This window comes from Amia ocellicauda, chromosome 16 (assembly GCF_036373705.1).
Source record: "Amia ocellicauda isolate fAmiCal2 chromosome 16, fAmiCal2.hap1, whole genome shotgun sequence".
NCBI classification, from domain to species: Eukaryota; Metazoa; Chordata; class Actinopteri; order Amiiformes; family Amiidae; genus Amia; species Amia ocellicauda.
The window spans coordinates 24,156,901-24,177,088 of NC_089865.1; the positions used below are offsets into that span (position 1 = coordinate 24,156,901).

General features: G+C 38.6%; 1 protein-coding gene across 3 annotated transcripts in view; it reads right to left on the reverse strand.

Annotated features, from left to right (window-relative positions):
* Window positions 1-5,237: 5,237 nt before the first annotated feature.
* nhej1 (nonhomologous end-joining factor 1) overlaps window positions 5,238-20,188 on the reverse strand; it is a 151,661-nt gene continuing 136,710 nt past the window's right edge. For all 3 annotated transcript variants that reach the window (XM_066688317.1, XM_066688318.1, XM_066688319.1), the window contains exons 6-8: window positions 12,548-12,686; window positions 10,740-10,858; window positions 5,238-5,553 (exon numbers count right to left, since the gene is read on the reverse strand). In XM_066688317.1, the coding sequence (XP_066544414.1) occupies window positions 5,452-5,553; window positions 10,740-10,858; window positions 12,548-12,686 (360 nt within the window). In that variant the 3' untranslated portion in view covers window positions 5,238-5,451. The remainder of the gene's footprint in view (window positions 5,554-10,739; window positions 10,859-12,547; window positions 12,687-20,188) is intronic.

Sequence of the window (20,188 nt, forward strand, 5' to 3'; positions counted from 1 at the left end):
GTATGTTTGTTGTCTCAGATAAATCAGATATAGTTTATGTTCTAAACAGCACCATTCATCACAAAAAAGAATGATAGTAATATTGTTATATGTATATGAATATACATGTCGTACATACATACATACATACATACATACATACATACATGTAAACAGTACATGCATAAATAAATGTGTGTGTATACACTGTTGGTATCCAGGATATGGCAATGCAGCCATGTGGAACACCAGTAGAAGGGTGCAGGCACAAACATCAGAAAGGATACCCCAAGTAGGGACATACTTTCCAAAATACAAAACATAGACAGATACATCCTCCCAGCCCTGGATCTCCTCCATTCTCCACTCATCCCAATCCACTCTGCGATCTGTTGAAAAGAAGTGGAAGAGGTCCAAACTCCCATCTGCCTTCAACCTCTACTGCTCTCTTCTGTCTCTGTCTGCCTCCTCACTCAGCCAAGAAGTCTAACTTCCAATTACTCTTTGAATCCTGTCAATAACCCCAGCAAACATTTCTTTCTCCACCTTCTCTTCCCTTTTACCCCTCTCCCATTCCTCCTCCTTCTTCCATCTCTGCTGATGATTTTGCTTTCTACTTTTCCTCTGAAATCACAGACAAGCCCATCCCATCCCATCCCACCTATATCTCGTACTAACCGATCTTGCTTTTCTTCATTCTCACATCTCTCTGACTCTGAACTCTCCCCTCTGCTCCTAAGCTACAAACCCATGACAAGCACCATGGACCCCCTCCCCACTTGTCTCACCAATTCTATGCAGATGATGCCCAGATCTTCCTGTCTTTTCCATCTTCTAATCCCCTCTTTCATCTCTTCCTGTCTGCTGTTTCCTTCTGAATGCATATTCCCACCACCTCAAGCTCAGCCTCTCTAAATCTGATTTCCTCTTCTTTTCCCCCTCTTCTTCACCTTCTGCTGATCTCTCCATCTCAATTCCCTTAGAATCTGCCTCTTCTTCTGCTAAGAACCTAGAAGTCACCCTGGATCCTGCATTCTCCTACTCAGCACATCACCACACTGACACCCACCTGCTGATTCTTCCTCAGCAACATATGTCCAATCCAACCCTTCCTCACTGACTACACTCAGGAGGAAATTAGTTCTGTACAGCAGAGTCCCTGACCACCTTCTGACGATTACTCAACACATCTATTCAGACTGTTCTTGTAATTTAGCAGCTTATTCACCTGAGCTGTTTAGCACTTTATATAAGTTTAATTATACTGATATTCTTACAAATAATGTGTTCATAATTTTTGGGTAAATTTTACTCATCCAAATATTTTTTGACTGTCAGTAAACCTGTTTTTATTTAACTTTAATTAGACATATATTACATTTACTAAAAGCCTTTATACCAGTAGTTTCTTGTTTTATCATCAACATTTCATTTGTTGTTCCATTTATCTTCAAAAAACAAACAAACAAACAAACATTAAAAACAGCAATAATTGTTCATAAAAACATGTCAATGTGTTTATAAAGTTGTCGAAAGGCACAGATAAGGGGATGAGTATAAAAATAACAACAAAGGCTTGAATATCCCTTGAAGCACGGTCAAGACCACACAGGGTCAGGTTGTCCCTCCAAACTGGGTGACCGAGCAAGAAGACTGATCAGAGAGGCTACCAAGAAAACAACAGCAACTGTGCAAGAGCTACATGATTTTATTGCCAAGACTGGTCAAAATGTGCATGGGACAACAATATCCCAAACACTCCATAAATCTGGCCTGTATGGTACTCAAGATAGGCAACCTTGACTTGACCATTTGAATAATGCAAAAAAAAAAAAAAAAACACTCATGTAGCAGCCATGTAGCAACATTTGTCTGGCAACAGTAAAAACTTTTTTTTTTACCTAAATTTGGCCCAAACCCAACAGTGCGCATCACCCAAATAACACCATTTGTGAAGCATGGTGCTGGCAGAATCATGTTATTTGGATGTTTTTAATCAGCAGTTACCGTTTTTAATCAGAGGTACTGCCCTCTGCAAGAAAGCTGAAAGCTGAAACTGGGACAGAAGTTCACCTTTCAGCATTACAATGACATAAAGCACATAGGCAAAGCTACACTAAATTGGCTAAGGACCAAAAAGGTGGATGTCCTCTTTCATTTTACAAGTCACAATTAAAATATTTTATAAGCATTGGTTTTGATCATGAAACTTGTAAACATATACCATATAAACTATCCAACAGATAAATGGTCAGTTCATAATTATTGAAACAATATTGCTTTTAATGTAGTTAAATGAAAAGGTCCTTGCTCTGGATTTTCAATTGCAAAAAGTTGCTACAATGCTAACAATGAAGAGAAATTGCAGATGCATAACTTAAAATACATGTATTAACATAAAAGCCTTTTTTAAGATTCCCTCTTTAAACACTGCAAGAGTTGGTGCTGTAACCTTTTTCCTTTCAATTTACATTAATTCATTAAGTTAATTAAAAAAAGAATGTTGACAATTATTCAGATCCCGGCAATCCATATTTTGTGAATCCATTTTGGCTCTGATAATATGGAGATGGCTAACTGAACCTTGTTTTAATTGGTTCATTAAATTGGGGGTTTCAATGAAAATTAAATTCAATATGGATGGTGCAAGTGCAAGGTATTACATGCAGGTAACAAAAATGTTCACTATAATTACACTATGGGAGGAATAGAACTAGATGAAGTAAAGCATGAGAAAGACCTAGGAGTCTATGTGGACTCCTCACTTTCAATGTGGGGAAGCAATACAAAAGGCAAACAGAATGTTAGGGTATATTGTCAAAAGTGTAGAGTTTAGAACAAGGAAAGTAATGTTAAGACTGTACAATGCACTAGTTAGACCTCATCTGGAATACTGTGTACAGTTCTGGGATCCACACTTCAAGAAAGATATCGCTGCTCTAGAGGCAGTTCAGAGGTGAGCAACCAGACTTATTCCAGGTCTGAAGGTAATGTCCTACTCGGAGAGAATGAGGGAACTGAACCTTTTCACCCTGGAACAGAGGAGACTACGTGGGGACTTCATTCAAGTCTTTAAAATCATGAAAGGCATCGACCACATCAAACCAGAAGAGCTTTTCCAGATCAGCAGGGACACATGGACCCGAGAACACAAATGGAAATTGGGCTTCAAGGCATTCAAGATGGAAAACAGGAAACACTTCTTCACACAGCGAGTTGTCACAATCTGAACAAACTCCCCAGTGATGTGGTTGAAGCTGAAAATTTGGGAACATTTAAAATACTGGATAGTATCCTTGGATCACTTAGTTATTAATGGACACCAAACGGGGACAATGGGTTGAATGTCCTTTGTAAACTTTCTTATGTTCTAACTTATGCCTGATTGACGACGGTTGAAAATGCTGACTCGGGTGTCATTACAGTATACACTCACCTAAAGGATTATTAGGAACACCTGTTCAATTTCTCATTAATGCAATTATCTAACCAACCAATCACATGGCAGTTGCTTCAATGCATTTAGGGGTGTGGTCCTGGTCAAGACAGTCTCCTGAACTCCAAAATGAATGTCTGAATGGGAAAGAAAGGTGATTTAAGCAATTTTGAGCGTGGCATGGTTGTTGGTGCCAGACGGGCCGGTCTGAGTATTTCACAATCTGCTCAGTTACTGGGATTTTCACGCACAACCATTTCTAGGGTTTACAAAGAATGGTGTGAAAAGGGAAAAACATCCAGTATGCGGCAGTCCTGTGGGCGAAAATGCCTTGTTGATGCTAGAAGTCAGAGGAGAATGGGCCGACTGATTCAAGCTGATAGAAGAGCAACTTTGACTGAAATAACCACTCGTTACAACCGAGGTATGAAGCAAAGCATTTGTGAAGCCACAACACGTACAACCTTGAGGCGGATGGGCTACAACAGCAGAAGACCCCACCGGGTACCACTCATCTCCACTACAAATAGGAAAAAGAGGCTACAATTTGCACAAGCTCACCAAAATTGGACAGTTGAAGACTGGAAAAATGTTGCCTGGTCTGATGAGTCTCGATTTCTGTTGAGACATTCAGATGGTAGAGTCAGAATTTGGCGTAAACAGAATGAGAACATGGATCCATCATGCCTTGTTACCACTGTGCAGGCTGGTGGTGGTGGTGTAATGGTGTTGGGGATGTTTTCTTGGCACACTTTAGGCCCCTTAGTGCCAATTGGGCATCGTTTAAATGCCACGGCCTACCTGAGCATTGTTTCTGACCATGTCCATCCCTTTATGACCACCATGTACCCATCCTCTGATGGCTACTTCCAGCAGGATAATGCACCATGTCACAAAGGTCCAATCATTTCAAATTGGTTTCTTGAACATGACAATGAGTTCACTGTACTAAACTGGCCCCCACAGTCACCAGATCTCAACCCAATAGAGCATCTTTGGGATGTGGTGGAACGGGAGCTTCGTGCCCTGGATGTGCATCCCACAAATCTCCATCAACTGCAAGATGCTATCCTATCAATGTGGGCCAACATTTCTAAAGAATGCTTTCAGCACCTTGTTGAATCAATGCCACGTAGAATTAAGGCAGTTCTGAAGGCGAAAGGTGGTCAAACACAGTATTAGTATGGTGTTCCTAATAATCCTTTAGGTGAGTGTATACCATAGATGTTCAGTTGGTTTCAGATCTGAGAAGGCCGTGACATATGGATAACATCAGTGAAGATGATCACTCAGTACCATTAAGTGAGGAGTAGCTTGACCTAAACCATGTCAGCAAAATGTGGCCCATAACATTACGGACCCACCAGAACCCCTTCACTGTGGGAACCAAGCGCTCAGGGCTGGAGAGTTCTTCAGGTTGTCACCAGACATGCTCTCGCCCGTTTGTCAAGAACACAGTGAACAATGATTATTCTGACCATATCACCTCTTACCTCTTGGAAACATGCATTGCCAGGTGTGGTGAGCGACTTGTGCCCTGCAGCTCAACTATGTGATCCCACTCTGAGATCCCCAATCAGGCATCTACCCAGATCATATATCATTTACCAGATGTTTACATTTTTTTGTCCACTACCTGTATGTACCAGTATTGTCAGATTTACTATTGAGGCATTTTTTAATTGTACAGAAAAATATAGAAAAGCTTAAATGGTCTGAATACATTTGTAAGATACTGTAAATACAAATAAAAAGAACACACCAAGTCATAGTCATTATATTTATTACTAAATTAAAAGAGTTTTGTTTAAAAAAAGGATTTAAATAAAGTCAGATTTCCTTGATTTGTCAAAACAATAAAATTATATATATATATATATATATATATATATTAAAAAAAGGAAGCGATTAAATCATACAGATGATTTAAAATAAGCCACATAAAGAAGTAGAGACTAGTTTAAGGATCTGAGGATTTAAAAAAACAACAGTCATTGCAGTACAGGTGCATGCCTTTGGAAGGCTACGAGCTTGACTCAGGAAAACAATCCTTTGGCTTTCTTCTTCTTTGGTTTTACACTGGACTGTGCGGAACGCGGACTTCCGTGGGGCTGGGGCAGAGCGCCGAGGGGAACAGTCTGAGAAAATACAGAACACCACCAGACAACATTAGCAACATTAAATCTGTTGTTTCAATTCACTTGCAAGGAGCAAGCCTTTCTGAGATTTTTGTTTGTGAATCATTAAAGGCAGAGGTCTACAATGCGATAAAATAATCAAATGCTACTTAATCATCGTACTTATAAGTACATCCGCAAGCTCTTCAACAGTCTCCCCCTCCTCACCCATCACGCCCAAGTCTCCCACCGACCAAGCTTCCTTTTCTTCATTCTCACCTCTCTCGGACACTGAACTTTCCTCTCTCCTCCTAGGTCAGAAACCTACAACGTGTGCCCTGGCCCCTCTCCCCACTCGCCTCCTCCAAGTGACTGCTCCTGATCTACTTCATCTTCTCCCTCCTCAACTCCTCACTCCTCTCTGGCTGTTTCCACTATGCTTTTAAACAAGCTGCTGTCATCCCACTCCTCAAGAAACCTACCCTTGACCCCACCTCTCCTCAGAACTACCACCCTGTCTCCTTACTCCCCTTCCTCTCAAACACCCTCAAGCGTGCTGTCCACCATCAGCTCTCTGCATTTCTTTCCCATCACTCACTCCTGGATCCTCTGCAATCCAGCTTCCGCACAGCTCACTCCACTGAGACCGCTCTCCTGGCAGTCACTGACTCCCTCAGCTGTGCTTGAGCGGCCTCCCTCTCCTCAGTCCTCATCCTCGTTGATCTCTCTGCAGCATTTGACACTGTCGATCATTCCATCCTCCTCTTCTGCCTCGCTGAGCTTGGAATCTCTGGAACTGCTCTCACCTGGTTCTCCTCCTACCTCAACGACCGGACCTACCAAGTGACATGGTGAGGTTCCTAATCCACCCCCTAACCTCTCCTCACAGGCGTACCCCAAGACTCCGTCCTGGGTCCCCTCCTGTTCTCTCTCTACATTATGCCCCCTCATCGCATCTGATGGTTTCTCCTACCACTTCTATGCAGATAATGCCCAGATCTAAAAATGCCTCTTCCTCACCTTCTTCTGATCTCTCCATCTCAATCCCCTTGGAATCTACGACACTCTCTCCCTCTTATTCCGCTAAGAACCTAGGAGTCACCCTTGATCCTGCGCTCTCCTACACTCAGCACATCACCACACTGACACACCTTGCAGATTCTTTCAGAGCAACACTGGTCCTCTCCCGCCTGGACTACTGCAACTCCCTCCTGGCCGGCCTGCCTGCAACTACTACCCGCCCGCTCCAGCTCATCCAGAACTCTGTGGCTCGTCTGGTATTCTCTCTGCCCCGATTTGCACACAGTACTCCACTGCTCCGCTCCCTTCACTGGCTCCCAATACCGGCACACATTCAGTTCAAGACATTGACCCTCACCTACCACTGTCTCGACCACACTGCACCAAGCTACCTTCAGACCCTCGTCTCTCCATACATCCCCTCCAGACCACTGCGGTGTTCCGGTGCCGGAAGACTAACTGCCTCCTCTCCACTCCCCTTCCTCCGGAGCCAACTCCTTCTTATCCCTGGCCCGTAAGTGGTGGAACGACCTTCCCACTGAAGTCAAAACAGCAGAGTCCCTGACCTCCTTCCGGCGCTTACTCAAAACACATCTTTTCAGACAGTCATTTACTCTCCTATAAGATAGCACTTTACAACATTCTATCATACTACTTGCCTTGTGTTACCAGTAGTCATATTGTTATTTTGAATTCCCCTATAATCCCTTTCCCTTTGCCCTTGACCTAACATCTTGTCTGCACTCAGCTTTCACAATCCAGGATGTAAGACCTCATATATTGTATACACTTGTGTAAATTGGAATTTGTAAAATGTATTATGCTTTGAATTGCACTGTATTATGTAAATTGGAATTTGTAATGTTTTATGCCATGAACTGCACTGTATTTTTGCAATTTGTATTGCTCTTATATTTTGTAAGTTGCCCTGGATAAGGGCGTCTGCTAAGAAATAAATAATAATAATAATAATAATAATAATAATAATAATAATAATAATAATAATAATAATGAGGAAATGGAGGATTCGTGTTGATAATTATGTGTGTAAAACATTGTCTACTATGTTTCTTGTATAGAGCAATGAACATTTTAACCATCCTGTGTGCATAATTAGGTGCATATGTGGATCATTTTAGGTGGGGCAGCGTGGGTTTTAAAATGAAATAGTGATTGGAACGGAGAATAAGGAGTGAGTCCAGAGCAAAAAGCACCAAAAGACAAAAGACGGGTGCAGGGAAGAACGCGCCAGGAGAAGGATGTCCAGTTCTCCCTGAAAAGAGCCACAGCTAACGAAGGGTGAATAATTCTTCACCTACTCCATATTTTAGAGCACTGCCTTGGAGTTTATTTTAGTGGCTGTGTGGCCAGGTCCACAGTTTTTAATAGTTAATGCTTAACTTGGATTTTTAATCTATTTATCACAGATCAGATTGTTTGCAGGCATAAATACCACTCTGCTTTTAGACTTATTTATTATGCACGTTATCTTTTCATTATCATCATAGGTTTTTAGTGTTATTTAATATAGGTGTTTTGAATAACTGCTTTCAAGGTTGGGAATCTAGTGTGAAAGAAGTAAAATGCAACTATATCATTTTAATGTAAATAAAATGCCTACTATTCATTCTTTGAACCTCACGTACATGTACAATACAAGGACACTGTATCAAAGGAGTGTCTATACTAGTACTAAACCTGTAGCAAAGTGGATCAATAACTTTGACTCCTTTTAAGCAGAAAATAAGCCATTGATTCAATTCAACTGAAAGGTCTATTCGGTAGCAAAGCCAATTGTGTGTATAATATACCCCTTTCCTATAATTTTGTACAAAAACTGAAATATTCCCAATTTTTGTGAGTAGTGTATATATGAATATGTCTGTAATATTTCTATCTAGGATGTAAAGAATACTGTGAATGTGGACAGGCAGCTGGACCTGTGTCAGAAGAGGATCTAGCTAATTCAGCATTACTCTTTGATTGAAAAATATGTACAGATAAGAAATACGTTAAGTATATTTTAATTACTTGTGAATCGGTATTAGAAAACTATTAGAAACTATACTCTCAAAAGCAGTATTCAATTTTGGTGAAGAGAACTCACATGCAAGTTGTGTCTTTGTGTAGTTTGTAAATAAGCAGACGCTTTAAAATGTGTAAAAATAAAAACAAATCAGATTACTAAAATAATTCCTGTGTCAAACAACTGTAATTTCCTTGCTATTAATTTTAAATGGGCAACAATAATACATTATTAAGTTGTGCGATATTTACTTAATTATGTAAGAAGATAAAAGTAGTAAAAGTGCTTCTTTCAGTTAGCTGGATTGTAATAGACAGACAGCAGAATCACGAGTCACCGTTAACATGAAATCCACAAATTGTATCTTCAGCTGATCCAAGAAGCTTTACCAACTCAAAAGAAAGGTGCTGAAGTAAACTACATATACTAGTATTTTTCTATATAGCCCAGTCTGTGTTTGTACATTAAGAATGACTAAATGCCTAAATATGTCAGTTTTAAGTGCAGACTTGAGATGAAAACTAGTGTAGTGGCATAATTAATTGTAACCGGTGCAGAGATTAATACACTGGGAGAAATTAAAGGCCACTCCATTGCTACCATTTATTTTAAGTTAGATATCAAAAAGACTCCTGATTTGTGTGTGTGTGTGTGTATTTCAGTGTTCATAAACACACTGCTGTAGATAAAATCACATTTGAAATATTACTAAACAGCATAAAAATGAAAAAAGTACACTAAATGGTTAGGATGTAGCAGAGAGAAAGACATCACACTGCGTGTTTGTATGAATAAACCCCACAAAATGGGGAGCATGCAGCCACAAACTTCTGGAAACTCCAGATAAAATTAGTTTTTGTTGCAGAGTGGGCACCCATAACACCAACAGAAAGCTTTGTGTCAGTATGATAAGATTTAAACCATAACAAAATATTTCCGGCCGGGCAATGTTCCAACAGATGCTCCAAAAGGATACTACCTTTTACAGAGCCCAATGCCAAATATATGTCAAGTACCATAGTAGTAAGCACAGTTAGAGCCTAAATTCGAAAAGATTACATGGTAGTAAACTTTTCACACTGTACTTATAATATAGCAACTTACTCTTGAACTGCTCAGCACTTCTATAATATTGCACTTTCTATAACTATGCTTCATTATGATCCTGCTCACTTGCACATTGTTAGAGATCCTGTGTTGTTTACTGTAATTTCTCCCATGCCCCCTCCCTTTAGCCCTTATCTAGGACATCATGTCTGCACCTCTTTGAACTAGGATGTATGCTTTGTATTTTTATTAACTACTTTTGCACTTTTGAAATTCTTAAATTGTAAGTTGAGTTCTGTATTGAATTGTATTGCTTCACTGTTGTAATGCTTGTGTAACCTGTAAGTCACCCTGGATAAGGGCATCTGCCAATAAATAATAACAATAAAAGTAATAATAATAGACCTGTACAGGAGCAAATGTTACAACCATCGTTAGGATTTTTAGTTTCTTTTTAATGTTTGACAAGCTTTATGGTTGAGTATCTGTGTCATGGTTCGACTCTCACTTAAAAGCTCCATATAAACCTATAAAGATATTATGAAATATTTAGTTACTTCACGTCATGGTTTGTTAATTTAATACAATTTGATTTGAAATTATTCTACAGGGCGATTGAGAATTTATAAATGTACACATTCACCAGTCATTTCAGAGGGTTGAAACTTGCTCTTCCTGAAAGTATAGAAAGCAGCATGGGAAGTGACCTTGTGACCTCTAACACAGATGCAATACTTAGATTAGAATATCTGTGATCAAATTTCCTGCAAAAATACTAATATTAAAAATAGTAAACTGATTTTCTATAAAGGCTGAAAGAAACTTTCAGTATCTCCATGAAAAAACTAGTCAATATCCTTGGAGATGACTCATCAATACACATACTCATCAATAATTTCGAAATTTCCCTATAGAACGATTTTGGAGAACGACTGAATCATTTGACATAATTTGATGTAGAATTAGAATCTGTACTGCAAAACATTTGGAATGGTGATGCCACGGCCTCATGAGTATTTTATATCATTTTTAATTTTAATTTTCCAAGTTCTGCTTGCATAGGCAAAATTTTCAAAAAATAATTTCAAAGGACAGAACAATAAGAAGGCTGGACCTGTTCTTCCTGAGAGCCGTCGGTTGAAGAGACGTCTCTCTTTGGTTTCTTTTCCACAGCCGTTTCAGAGGAACTCCTCTGATTGTGACTGGGCACAGCACATTCGCTTACAGTCTTTTCTGTTCAAAATAGTAAAAAACAAAACAAAAAGCAAAACAGTCAGTACAAGAACACTGGAGGCAGAGATATTGAGGCTTGTTTTTTATTTCAAAATCACACTCACAAGGAAAACAATACATTTCAAGCATTACTTCTAGGCATCCTTTCCTTTTTCCCCACTTCCTGTCAGTACACATGTGGAAAAGATCTCTGTGCCTTTCAGAGAAACTACAACAATGACTGACTTTTGGGTGATTTCAGGATAAAATAATATAATACAATAAGCTGCTATTGTGTAAATGTAGGTTAAAAATAGCTTTAGAGCATTTTCTCTAATTCATTAGAAATACATTGAAAAACTGTATTACTATGTGGATGTAAAGTATGTTCAGACACCAGTTGTCCAATGGCAGATTTCAGAAGGATTCAAAATACTGTAACATCAGTGCTATGAAAAAGTTTTTTCTTGAAGCAAATCTTGACCTAGAATATCTATTTGTCAGTTTCATATCATATCATATCATATCATATCACTATCATCAGCACTAAGCACAAAAAACAAAGTGCTTCCATCAGCAGAATACGCTGACTATGTATTTGTTTACTCGTTCAAGGCCCAAGGTCATAGAATGTGATTATAAACAATTCAATCCAACAGAAACCTGTAGGTTTTTTGGATGCTAAAATATAGGACATAAACATTGTAAGTATTTGTTAAAAGATGCACCAGAGACACCAAACTTAGCTATTTTAAATAGATGTATCAGATACTGTTTAAAAATACTGGTAATATACATGGATACATCAGATAAAGCTGTTATATTGCCCACAAACATGTTGATTCAGTATGTCATACTAACTGGTGAGGAAAGGCTGACATGAATATGTTTATACATTTAAACAAAGATTCAGTGACTGTGGTTTACAAGAATGGTATTCTAGTTGATTTTCCTTTATATTTTTAAATAATTTACATTGATATTTCTTTCGTTACACGTTTAAGATTTATTATTTTTTATTTATTCCAAGAAAGTGGTACAACATACAAAAGGATCAGAAAAACACTCCATACTAAACCCCACCCCAAATGTTTGTTTATTGTACATTTAGATATAGGAAAAAAGTATACAACATAAGCTGTTCTATTAACATTATAATCCAAGTTATATACGTACAAGTATTAGTTTCACCAATTTGCTGGATTTGTACTGGTTGTTTAGGCCTATGGACAAATTTTACCTGAATAAACATTGTACTGCTCCTATATTTAACTTTATTAATTCTTGATTACAAAAAACTCATATTGAGTGGCCTATCATGTTTACACTTCTTGAGGTTAAGTTGCAATGTTGCCTACTGTGATGTAATTTTCAGAGCAAAAGAGTGTGCAAGCCACATATTCAGAAATGAAGTGTTTTAATCTTAGTATAGCAGGACTTAAGTGACTAAACATTTGTGGATATATCTGACATTAAATGGACAACACAGCCTCTAAAACCCTCCAGGCATGCTCAGACCACATGGTTTCTAGTGCTGTTCCAGCTTTGCCATTAAGTTAAGCTGCTTCACAGTTTCACCTTTGGCTCATATACAATATCTATTATTTTACCATTATACCACAACACAGCAGAATGAAAAACAAGGTAACTTGACCTGAGATGCAGCCTGAAGCCTGTCCTAGACATAACAGAATTAACATGGGGCCTTACCTGTGTGGGTGGGGCTGTCTTGTGTGTTGGAGCCCCTGCGTTTGAAAGCTGCCCTCTGTTTCATCACTGCCATATAAAGCTCCTGGATGTCCCCATTGAAACCGTAACAGTTCTGCACGGCACACAATTCTGACAGCCTCTGGAAGACAAGGAATTCCTAAGTTAGACGTATTCTACAACTTAGTGTACTGTCCAACTTCCCACTTTACAAACAAAGAAAGACGCAGAAGCCTTAGAGAATGCCCATCAAAGAACAACAAGGCTCATTCAAGGGATTAAACCAGAGAGAGGACACATTGAAATGTGAAGCTGAAGATCAAAACAAGAGGAATCATTTGGGGAAGACTACAGATACCTACTTATGAGTCTCCATTTCATGTCTTGGCAATTTATTACACGATTAGATTTTTAGTTTAGTATCAGTGCAGGATCTACTTTTACAAGTTCCCTTTTGTGAAATGCGATTGATACACCTCTCTTATCAACCTATAATCTTGAGAATTTTTATTACACAGAAAACCTTTGCTATCATATCTGAGTGCATAAATAGGAAACTCTGGGCCCTTTCAAGTAGACTTAGCACACGTCTTTCAAGATGGTTGTTATTCATTTATTGGAGTCACACTGCTGAAACTGAAATAAAAAAATAAAAAAAGGTAACATATTTACCACAAGTGGTGGGCTCCACACTTTTTATGGTTTATGGCTGTTAAAACATTTCTTCACAATTTAAACTTTTTCCATAACTTTATTTGCTTATTAATCAGATACTTGTTTTTGGTTAATTTAATTTGCTATGCATAATACAAATAGTAGTCATGGAGATTTACTGTGTAATGATAAAACGGTCATTCCTGAACCTGTCCAGAAGAGGGCATGTTAAAGTGGAACAAAGGTTGTAAATAAATAATAAACATATTTATAAAATACATATATTTTTTATACTTTTCTAAACAATATAAATAGCAAAACTTTGGATTCACAAGAGAATATGAAATGCTATAATTAAGTCCCCTTGCAATTTTTTCTAATTTAGGTAGTTATTTTTGGCACACAGACACTATAAGGTAGTAAGTAGACTGAATACAAATTAAGACAAATAACTGAGTCACATTCAGCACTTGAGATGTTGCAGCAATTGATTACTAATTTGAATAAATACAATACAATACAATACAATACAATATAACAAAACACACACACATTGTATGTATGACACATTTAGCATTAATTTCCCAAAATATGAGAAAAATATCCACCAGTAGTTCTTGCAGTTGTTATTGTGAGAGGCAAAAGAAAAGTAAATGAGGTGTTGAAAGGGTCCCGGTGAACACAGAGCATATCAGCTTAGAAATTCATTTTAAACATAGTAATATAATAAACAACCAAAATACATTAATGTATATGCATGTAGTGAAGATGATGTTCACTTTTTGGCCTATGTACAATTCCGGTCAAAAGTTTTAGAACACCTCAATTTCTCCAGTTTGTATTGAAATGTATGCAGTTTAACGTCTCAATGTACTATGAAATTAAAGCATAAAACAAATAAACAATTGGAGATATGAGATGAGGAGATTGGAGAAATAATGGAATCATTTGTTTAACAAAATTTTATCTACATTTTTTACTCAAAGTAGCCACCTTTTGCAGATATAATAGCTGGACACACTCGTGGCATTCTTTCTACAATGGTAATCAAATATTGTTCGGAAAGTTCTTCCCAACACTGTTGCAGAAGTTCTCACACATGTGTTGCACTTGTAGGTTGCTTTGCTTTAACCCTTCTGCCAAGTTCATCCCAAACTGGCCATTTCATGATTTGAAGCCACTGTCTTGTTCTTTTCTTCTAAGGTAGTTCTGACATAGCCTGGAGGTCATTGGGTCATTATCTTGCTGTAAGATTAACCAACTAGGCACTGCAAAATGCTGTGGAAGCTGTTTTGATTCAGCGTGCAACTCACTCTGTGCAAGTCGCCAACTCTGGATCCAGCAAAAGAGCCCCAGACTATCACACTTCCTCCTCCATGTTTGACAGTTGGTGTCACACACTGAGGAACCATCCTTTCACCTACTCGACGACATACAAAAACCCTGCGTGATGAACCGAAGATTAAAAATTTTGATTAATCGGTCCATAAGACCCCTTCTTCCAGTCTTCAGTAGTCCACTGGCAGTGCTTCATGGCCCAGGCAAGCCTCTTTTTCTTATTTTGCCATCTTAGCAATAGCTTTCTTACTGCCACTCGACCTGTCAAACCTGCAGCTGAAAGCTGTAAGTTGCTTACTTCGACCAGTGATAAGCTGTGCTTGAAGCTTTTTGCCTGTGAGCTGTTGACTCTCAGAAACGTGTCTTCTGATTCTGTTGTGGCTTTGGATCTGCCAGACCTCTTCCTGTCAGAGTTTCCTCCAGTTTCCAAGTGCCTTTTGATGGTGTAGGAAACTGTACTCACAGACACCTTGGCTTTCTTTGCAATTTCTCTAAAGGAAAGACCTACACTTTTAAGGGTTATAATGGTCTGACTGTCCTTTGTTAATTGCCTTTTTCTCGCCATTATGATAGCAATATACTACTTCCTGCAGTACAATACTGTGCAAATAATTCTTCCAACACTGATTTTATACAGACAGAGGGTTTGTAAGTAATCAACAAAAGTTGGGACACCTGTAGGAATTGTTAGCATCAACTTTCAAGGCTTAATTTACTTCCATTGCTGCAAAACAGCTGTAAATTGTTAACCCATTACTTGTTCCCTGAAAAAACTGAAATTTACATTATTTTTCATTTTTTGGTAGCCTAAACTTTTTTTCTTTAACCTCTGTCAATTTACTGCTTAACTTTGTACCATTTCAGGTTATTCACTGGACTTGAACTGCTTACATTTAAATAAAAACTGGAAAAATGGGGGTGTTCTAAATCTTTTCACCGGTAGTGTACTGTTAGCAATTAGGAAACTATACAACCAATAGAAACTTGTATTATTTTATAATAGTGAAACCACGTTCAACTGATGGGTCAGGTCAGAGAAAAGATGACATCACGAAGGGGTGGGAATGTTTTGTTTCATGTTATTACAGTGGACCACAATGCTACATTTAAACATTCACCAATAGAAGCACAGAAAATAACAGAGCATGGGGCAATAGTGTGATCTTCCAGAGAAAGGAACTGGAAAGGAAAGGAAAGGAAGGAGTACAGCGGAAATACATTTAGTTTTTTTTTTCTTCTTATAGCCGTTGGTCATATTTGCATCCTTCCATTGTTTTGCATTTGAATGGGACCATATTGTTATAGCAATGGGCTCAGCTCTATTGTCTATAAGTCTGGTATAACTGTTGAAATAGGAAAAGACACCTACTGGCTGATTAGGAGGATATTCACATGAGGAGCACATGGCATCACTGCCTTTATCAACTTGTTTAATAACAAATAGAGAACAATAAATACAAAGTTGTGCTAAAGATATTGGGCTGAATTCACTACACACTATAATTTTGTCACCTCACAGTTTTGCACAGCAACAGTCTTCTATTTCCCCATGGCAGGTTCAACAGAAGATTATTTTGCATCTTGCTGACTGAACATCAGCAGGGAATAATATGATATTTTCTGTGAGAAACTGAAAACCCTGTGTAAACACTTTATATTTCCAAAAGGAAAGGAACAAATATGTGCATCAAAAACAATACACCAAAAACACTAGATCTAATTTTGCAAGGAAAGAACACAAACGCTCAACAATACAACATCCAAAATACTTTACATCTAAACTGCCAGGATTCTGACTTCTGGTCAGTATTCTTTGATACTATTTTTGCAAGTGGCAAGATAATTTATTTCTACTCAATAAATGTGCTTCCCCTAGGTCTAGGCTAATATATTTATATAAACAGGAGAAGGGTATTACCAAATCCTCCCATGGTATCAGCTCGGCTAGTGGGGATAGAGATCAGAAGCCACACAAAAGAGGTGGCGAACAGGGGTCAGAGAAGTTAAGTCCCATCGGCTTACAGAGCGCATCCTACTTAGGACACTCAACGGAAATACAGCCTCCCAGTGGAGAAGAAAAACAAACAGCACCAGGAAAGAACACAATTTGCAAAACTAAATAGGAAAAAATCTGTGAATGTAAATAGTCCTGCCAATAAACACATTTGCTTGGATTCCGCTATCCCACAGTCAAGTCTATTTTCTATCTCCTGTACAAATCCACCATAGTTTGCTCTCTCCACATATTTGTTTGCAGGACAGAGGGGCAGGCTGAGAAAGATGGGTTTAAGAATATACCTGGAAGACATGCGTTCAAGGTTTTAGGCCAAATTCGGCCAAATTAGCTCTTCAAATATTTACCTCATGAAAATGTCTCCCCCTGCGCTTTTTGGACGGAACAACTCCAAGCCTAAATATACCAGTGAGATTTGTTTTATTTGTTTATTGAAATAACATAAAAATAAATGTACGTTCTGGTCAGTAGAGGTATTTATTTTAATCCCCCCGCAAAAAAAAAAAAGCTTTTTCTCAGCTGCACAGATGCAACCAGTGTGCGGAAACTGATTCATACACCTTGAGCTTTTGCTGCTGCTTTCTCAGATACCCTTGAGAAATCATTTTCTGTATTAAAATGTGCTTTTTTTTTTAAACCACCAATTTAAGAGTTGCCCACTTCAATCTTAAAGAACACGAATGCACCCCTACATTCAGTAAGTCACATATGAGTCATCTACAGGAAATGTGCCTCAAAATGATCATTATCTTTTTCCTTGCTGGGTTAAAATAATTTACAATAGTCATTTGGGATGGTATTTTCTTCTTTCCCAATTCTTTGTTCAAAAGAAAAACAGTCCAATATTTCACAATGGCTTGTAAACAGAGATCATTTCATGTTGCTGCCTGAACTATGGATTTGATGGATCTCATATGAGATTCTGATGGAGAAAAAGAAAACCTTTATTAACTCTTTATAGTTCCAAGAACAAATAACTACAGAAAAACAAACACTCAAAAATAAAACATCTAAATTGCCTGCCAGGGCTTTTTCAGTGATTGTGTGGATTGTGTCAGCAGATTGACTTCGCTTTTACCCTCCGCACCCCCACCCCCCCAGCTGGCCCTTCCTTCCTGAGAACAAGAGACCTGAAATGAGGTGTAACTATCTCTTCAAGGACCCGTGATATACCCGTCTGAGTGCATTCATATCTCTTACCAAGGGAATTTAGAGATGTGCAACTTTTACTGAAATGGCGCTTGCTTTCTTTTTCACTAGACAGCTGTTGTCTAGGTTGTCATTTCTGCTTTTACAAAGGTGTATCTTTAGAAGCATTAGTGTGCAAAACAAAACATTAGGAACACCTGCTTTTTCCAAGAAATACACTGGTGAGGTGAATCCAGTTGAAAGCTATGATCCATCCCTTATTGATGTAACCTGTTAAATCCACTCCAATCAGCATAGATGCAGGGGAGGACACAGGTTAAAGAAGGATCTTTAAACCTTGACAAAATTGAGATATGGACTGTGTATGTGTGGCATTCAGAGGGTAAGTGGGCAAGACAAAAGATTTAAGTGGTAGTAGATGCCAGGCGCACTGGTTTGAGTCTAGAACTGCAATGCAGCTTGGTTTTTCATGCTCAGAAGTTTCCTGTTTGTATTAAGGATGGTGCACCATGCAAAGGACATCCAGCAACCAGGCCAATTGTCGACAAAGGAGGCTGACACGAATTGGGCAGTGCAACAGACGGGCTACAGTTAGTCAACTGACAGTACATTACAACATTGGTGCCGAAAGAATGCACAAATCGTCATACACTGACATGAATATGGCTGCCGACTACCTAACAAGAGTCGCACTTCTTTCAGATAATCACATTGTGACAATCCCGCAGGTGCAGAAGCTGAATGTGGAGGCGTGGTTACACGTGGTCTGCGGGTGTGAGGCCTGTTGGACATACTGCCAATTTCTCTAAAACGATTTTGGAGGTGGCTTATGATAGAGAAATTAACATTCAATTATCTGGCAACAGCTCTGGTGGACATTCCTACAGTCAACATGCCAATTTCATGCTCCCTCAAAATTTGAGACATCTGTGGCATTGTGCTGTGAGACAATACTGCATATTTTAGAGTGGCATTTTATCGTCTTTTATTTTTTGGCCTTGTGCATCTGTGTAATGATCATGCTGTTTAATCAACTTCTTGATATGCCACACCTGTCAGGTGGATGAATTATCTTGGCGAAATGCTCACTAACAGGAATGTAAACAAATTGTGCACAAAATTTGAGAAATAAGCTTTTTGTGTGCATGGAACATCTGGGATCTTTCATTTCAGCTCATGAAATATGGGATGAACGCTTTACATTTTGCATTTATATTGTAGTTTATTATATTTATTGTCTCAAATATGCTGATCCTTATACAATTAAAATACAATACAATTATTGTATACAATTTGCATAATTTGCCTAACAATAAGCTCTCATTATTCACTTATCTATTTTAAGGACAATTCCATTTTCAACTAGGCTGGATTAGCACAGTGAATAAAAACAACATCAACAAACCTTTTAAAAAATATATAGTCCTAAAAAAGTATTTTAAACAAACATAAGCAAAATCTTGCTTCTTAAGCGAATTTCACTATAATCTATATTGTCAGCACAGACACCTGCCCAAGAAGCTACTAGAGAAAGTTCTATGAACACATAAAGACAGACTATAACCTTGAGGTCAGCCCATAAAACATTGGAAGGCTGGAAATGAGTCATAGCCACACAAGCTGCAAACAGAAAGCAACCAAGAGAATGACAACTGGCAAGAGATGGCAAAGTCCAGAAGAGATGGCTGTCAAAGATGACAACACAAAGAAAAAAGGTCTCACTGAGCTGTTATAAAAATGAAGGATCTACCTTTTCCCTCTTTGTCTCTTCTTTATGTCAGTTTTGTAAACTGTAATGGCTAATGCCTATGGGCTTGCATCAGAACAGATGGAGTAGTTTCTTAAGAGGGTCCAAATAAATTCAGAATCTCTGCTTCAGTCAGCAGGTGTGCAGAGTTAAGAACATAAGAAAGTTTACAAACAAGAGGCCATTCGACCCATCATGCTCGTTTGGTGTCCATTAATAACGGAGTTATCCAAGGATCCTATCCAGCCTATTTTTAAATGTTCCCAAATTTTCAGCATCTACCACATTGTTGGGGAGTTTGTTGCAGATTGTGACAACTCTCTGTGTGAAGAAGTGTCTCCTGTTTTCCGTCTTGAATGCCTTGAAGCCCAATTTCCATTTGTGTCCCCGGTGTGCGTGTCCCTGCTGATCTGGAAAAGCTCCTCTGGTTTGATGTGGTCGATGCCCTTCATGATTTTGAAGACTTGGATTAAGTCCCCAACGTAGTCTCCTCTGTTCCAGGGTGAAAAGGTTCAGTTCCCTCAGTCTCTCCGAGTAGGACAGTCCCTTCAGATCTGGAATAAGTCTGGTTGCTCTCTAGTTGCCTCTAGAGCAGGAATATCCTTCTTGAAGTGTGGTGCCCAGAACTGTACACAGTATTCCAGATGAGGTCTAACTAGCGCATTGTACAGTCTTAACATTACTTTCCCTGTTTTAAATTCTACACTTTTGACAAAATACCCTAACATTCTGTTTGCCTTTT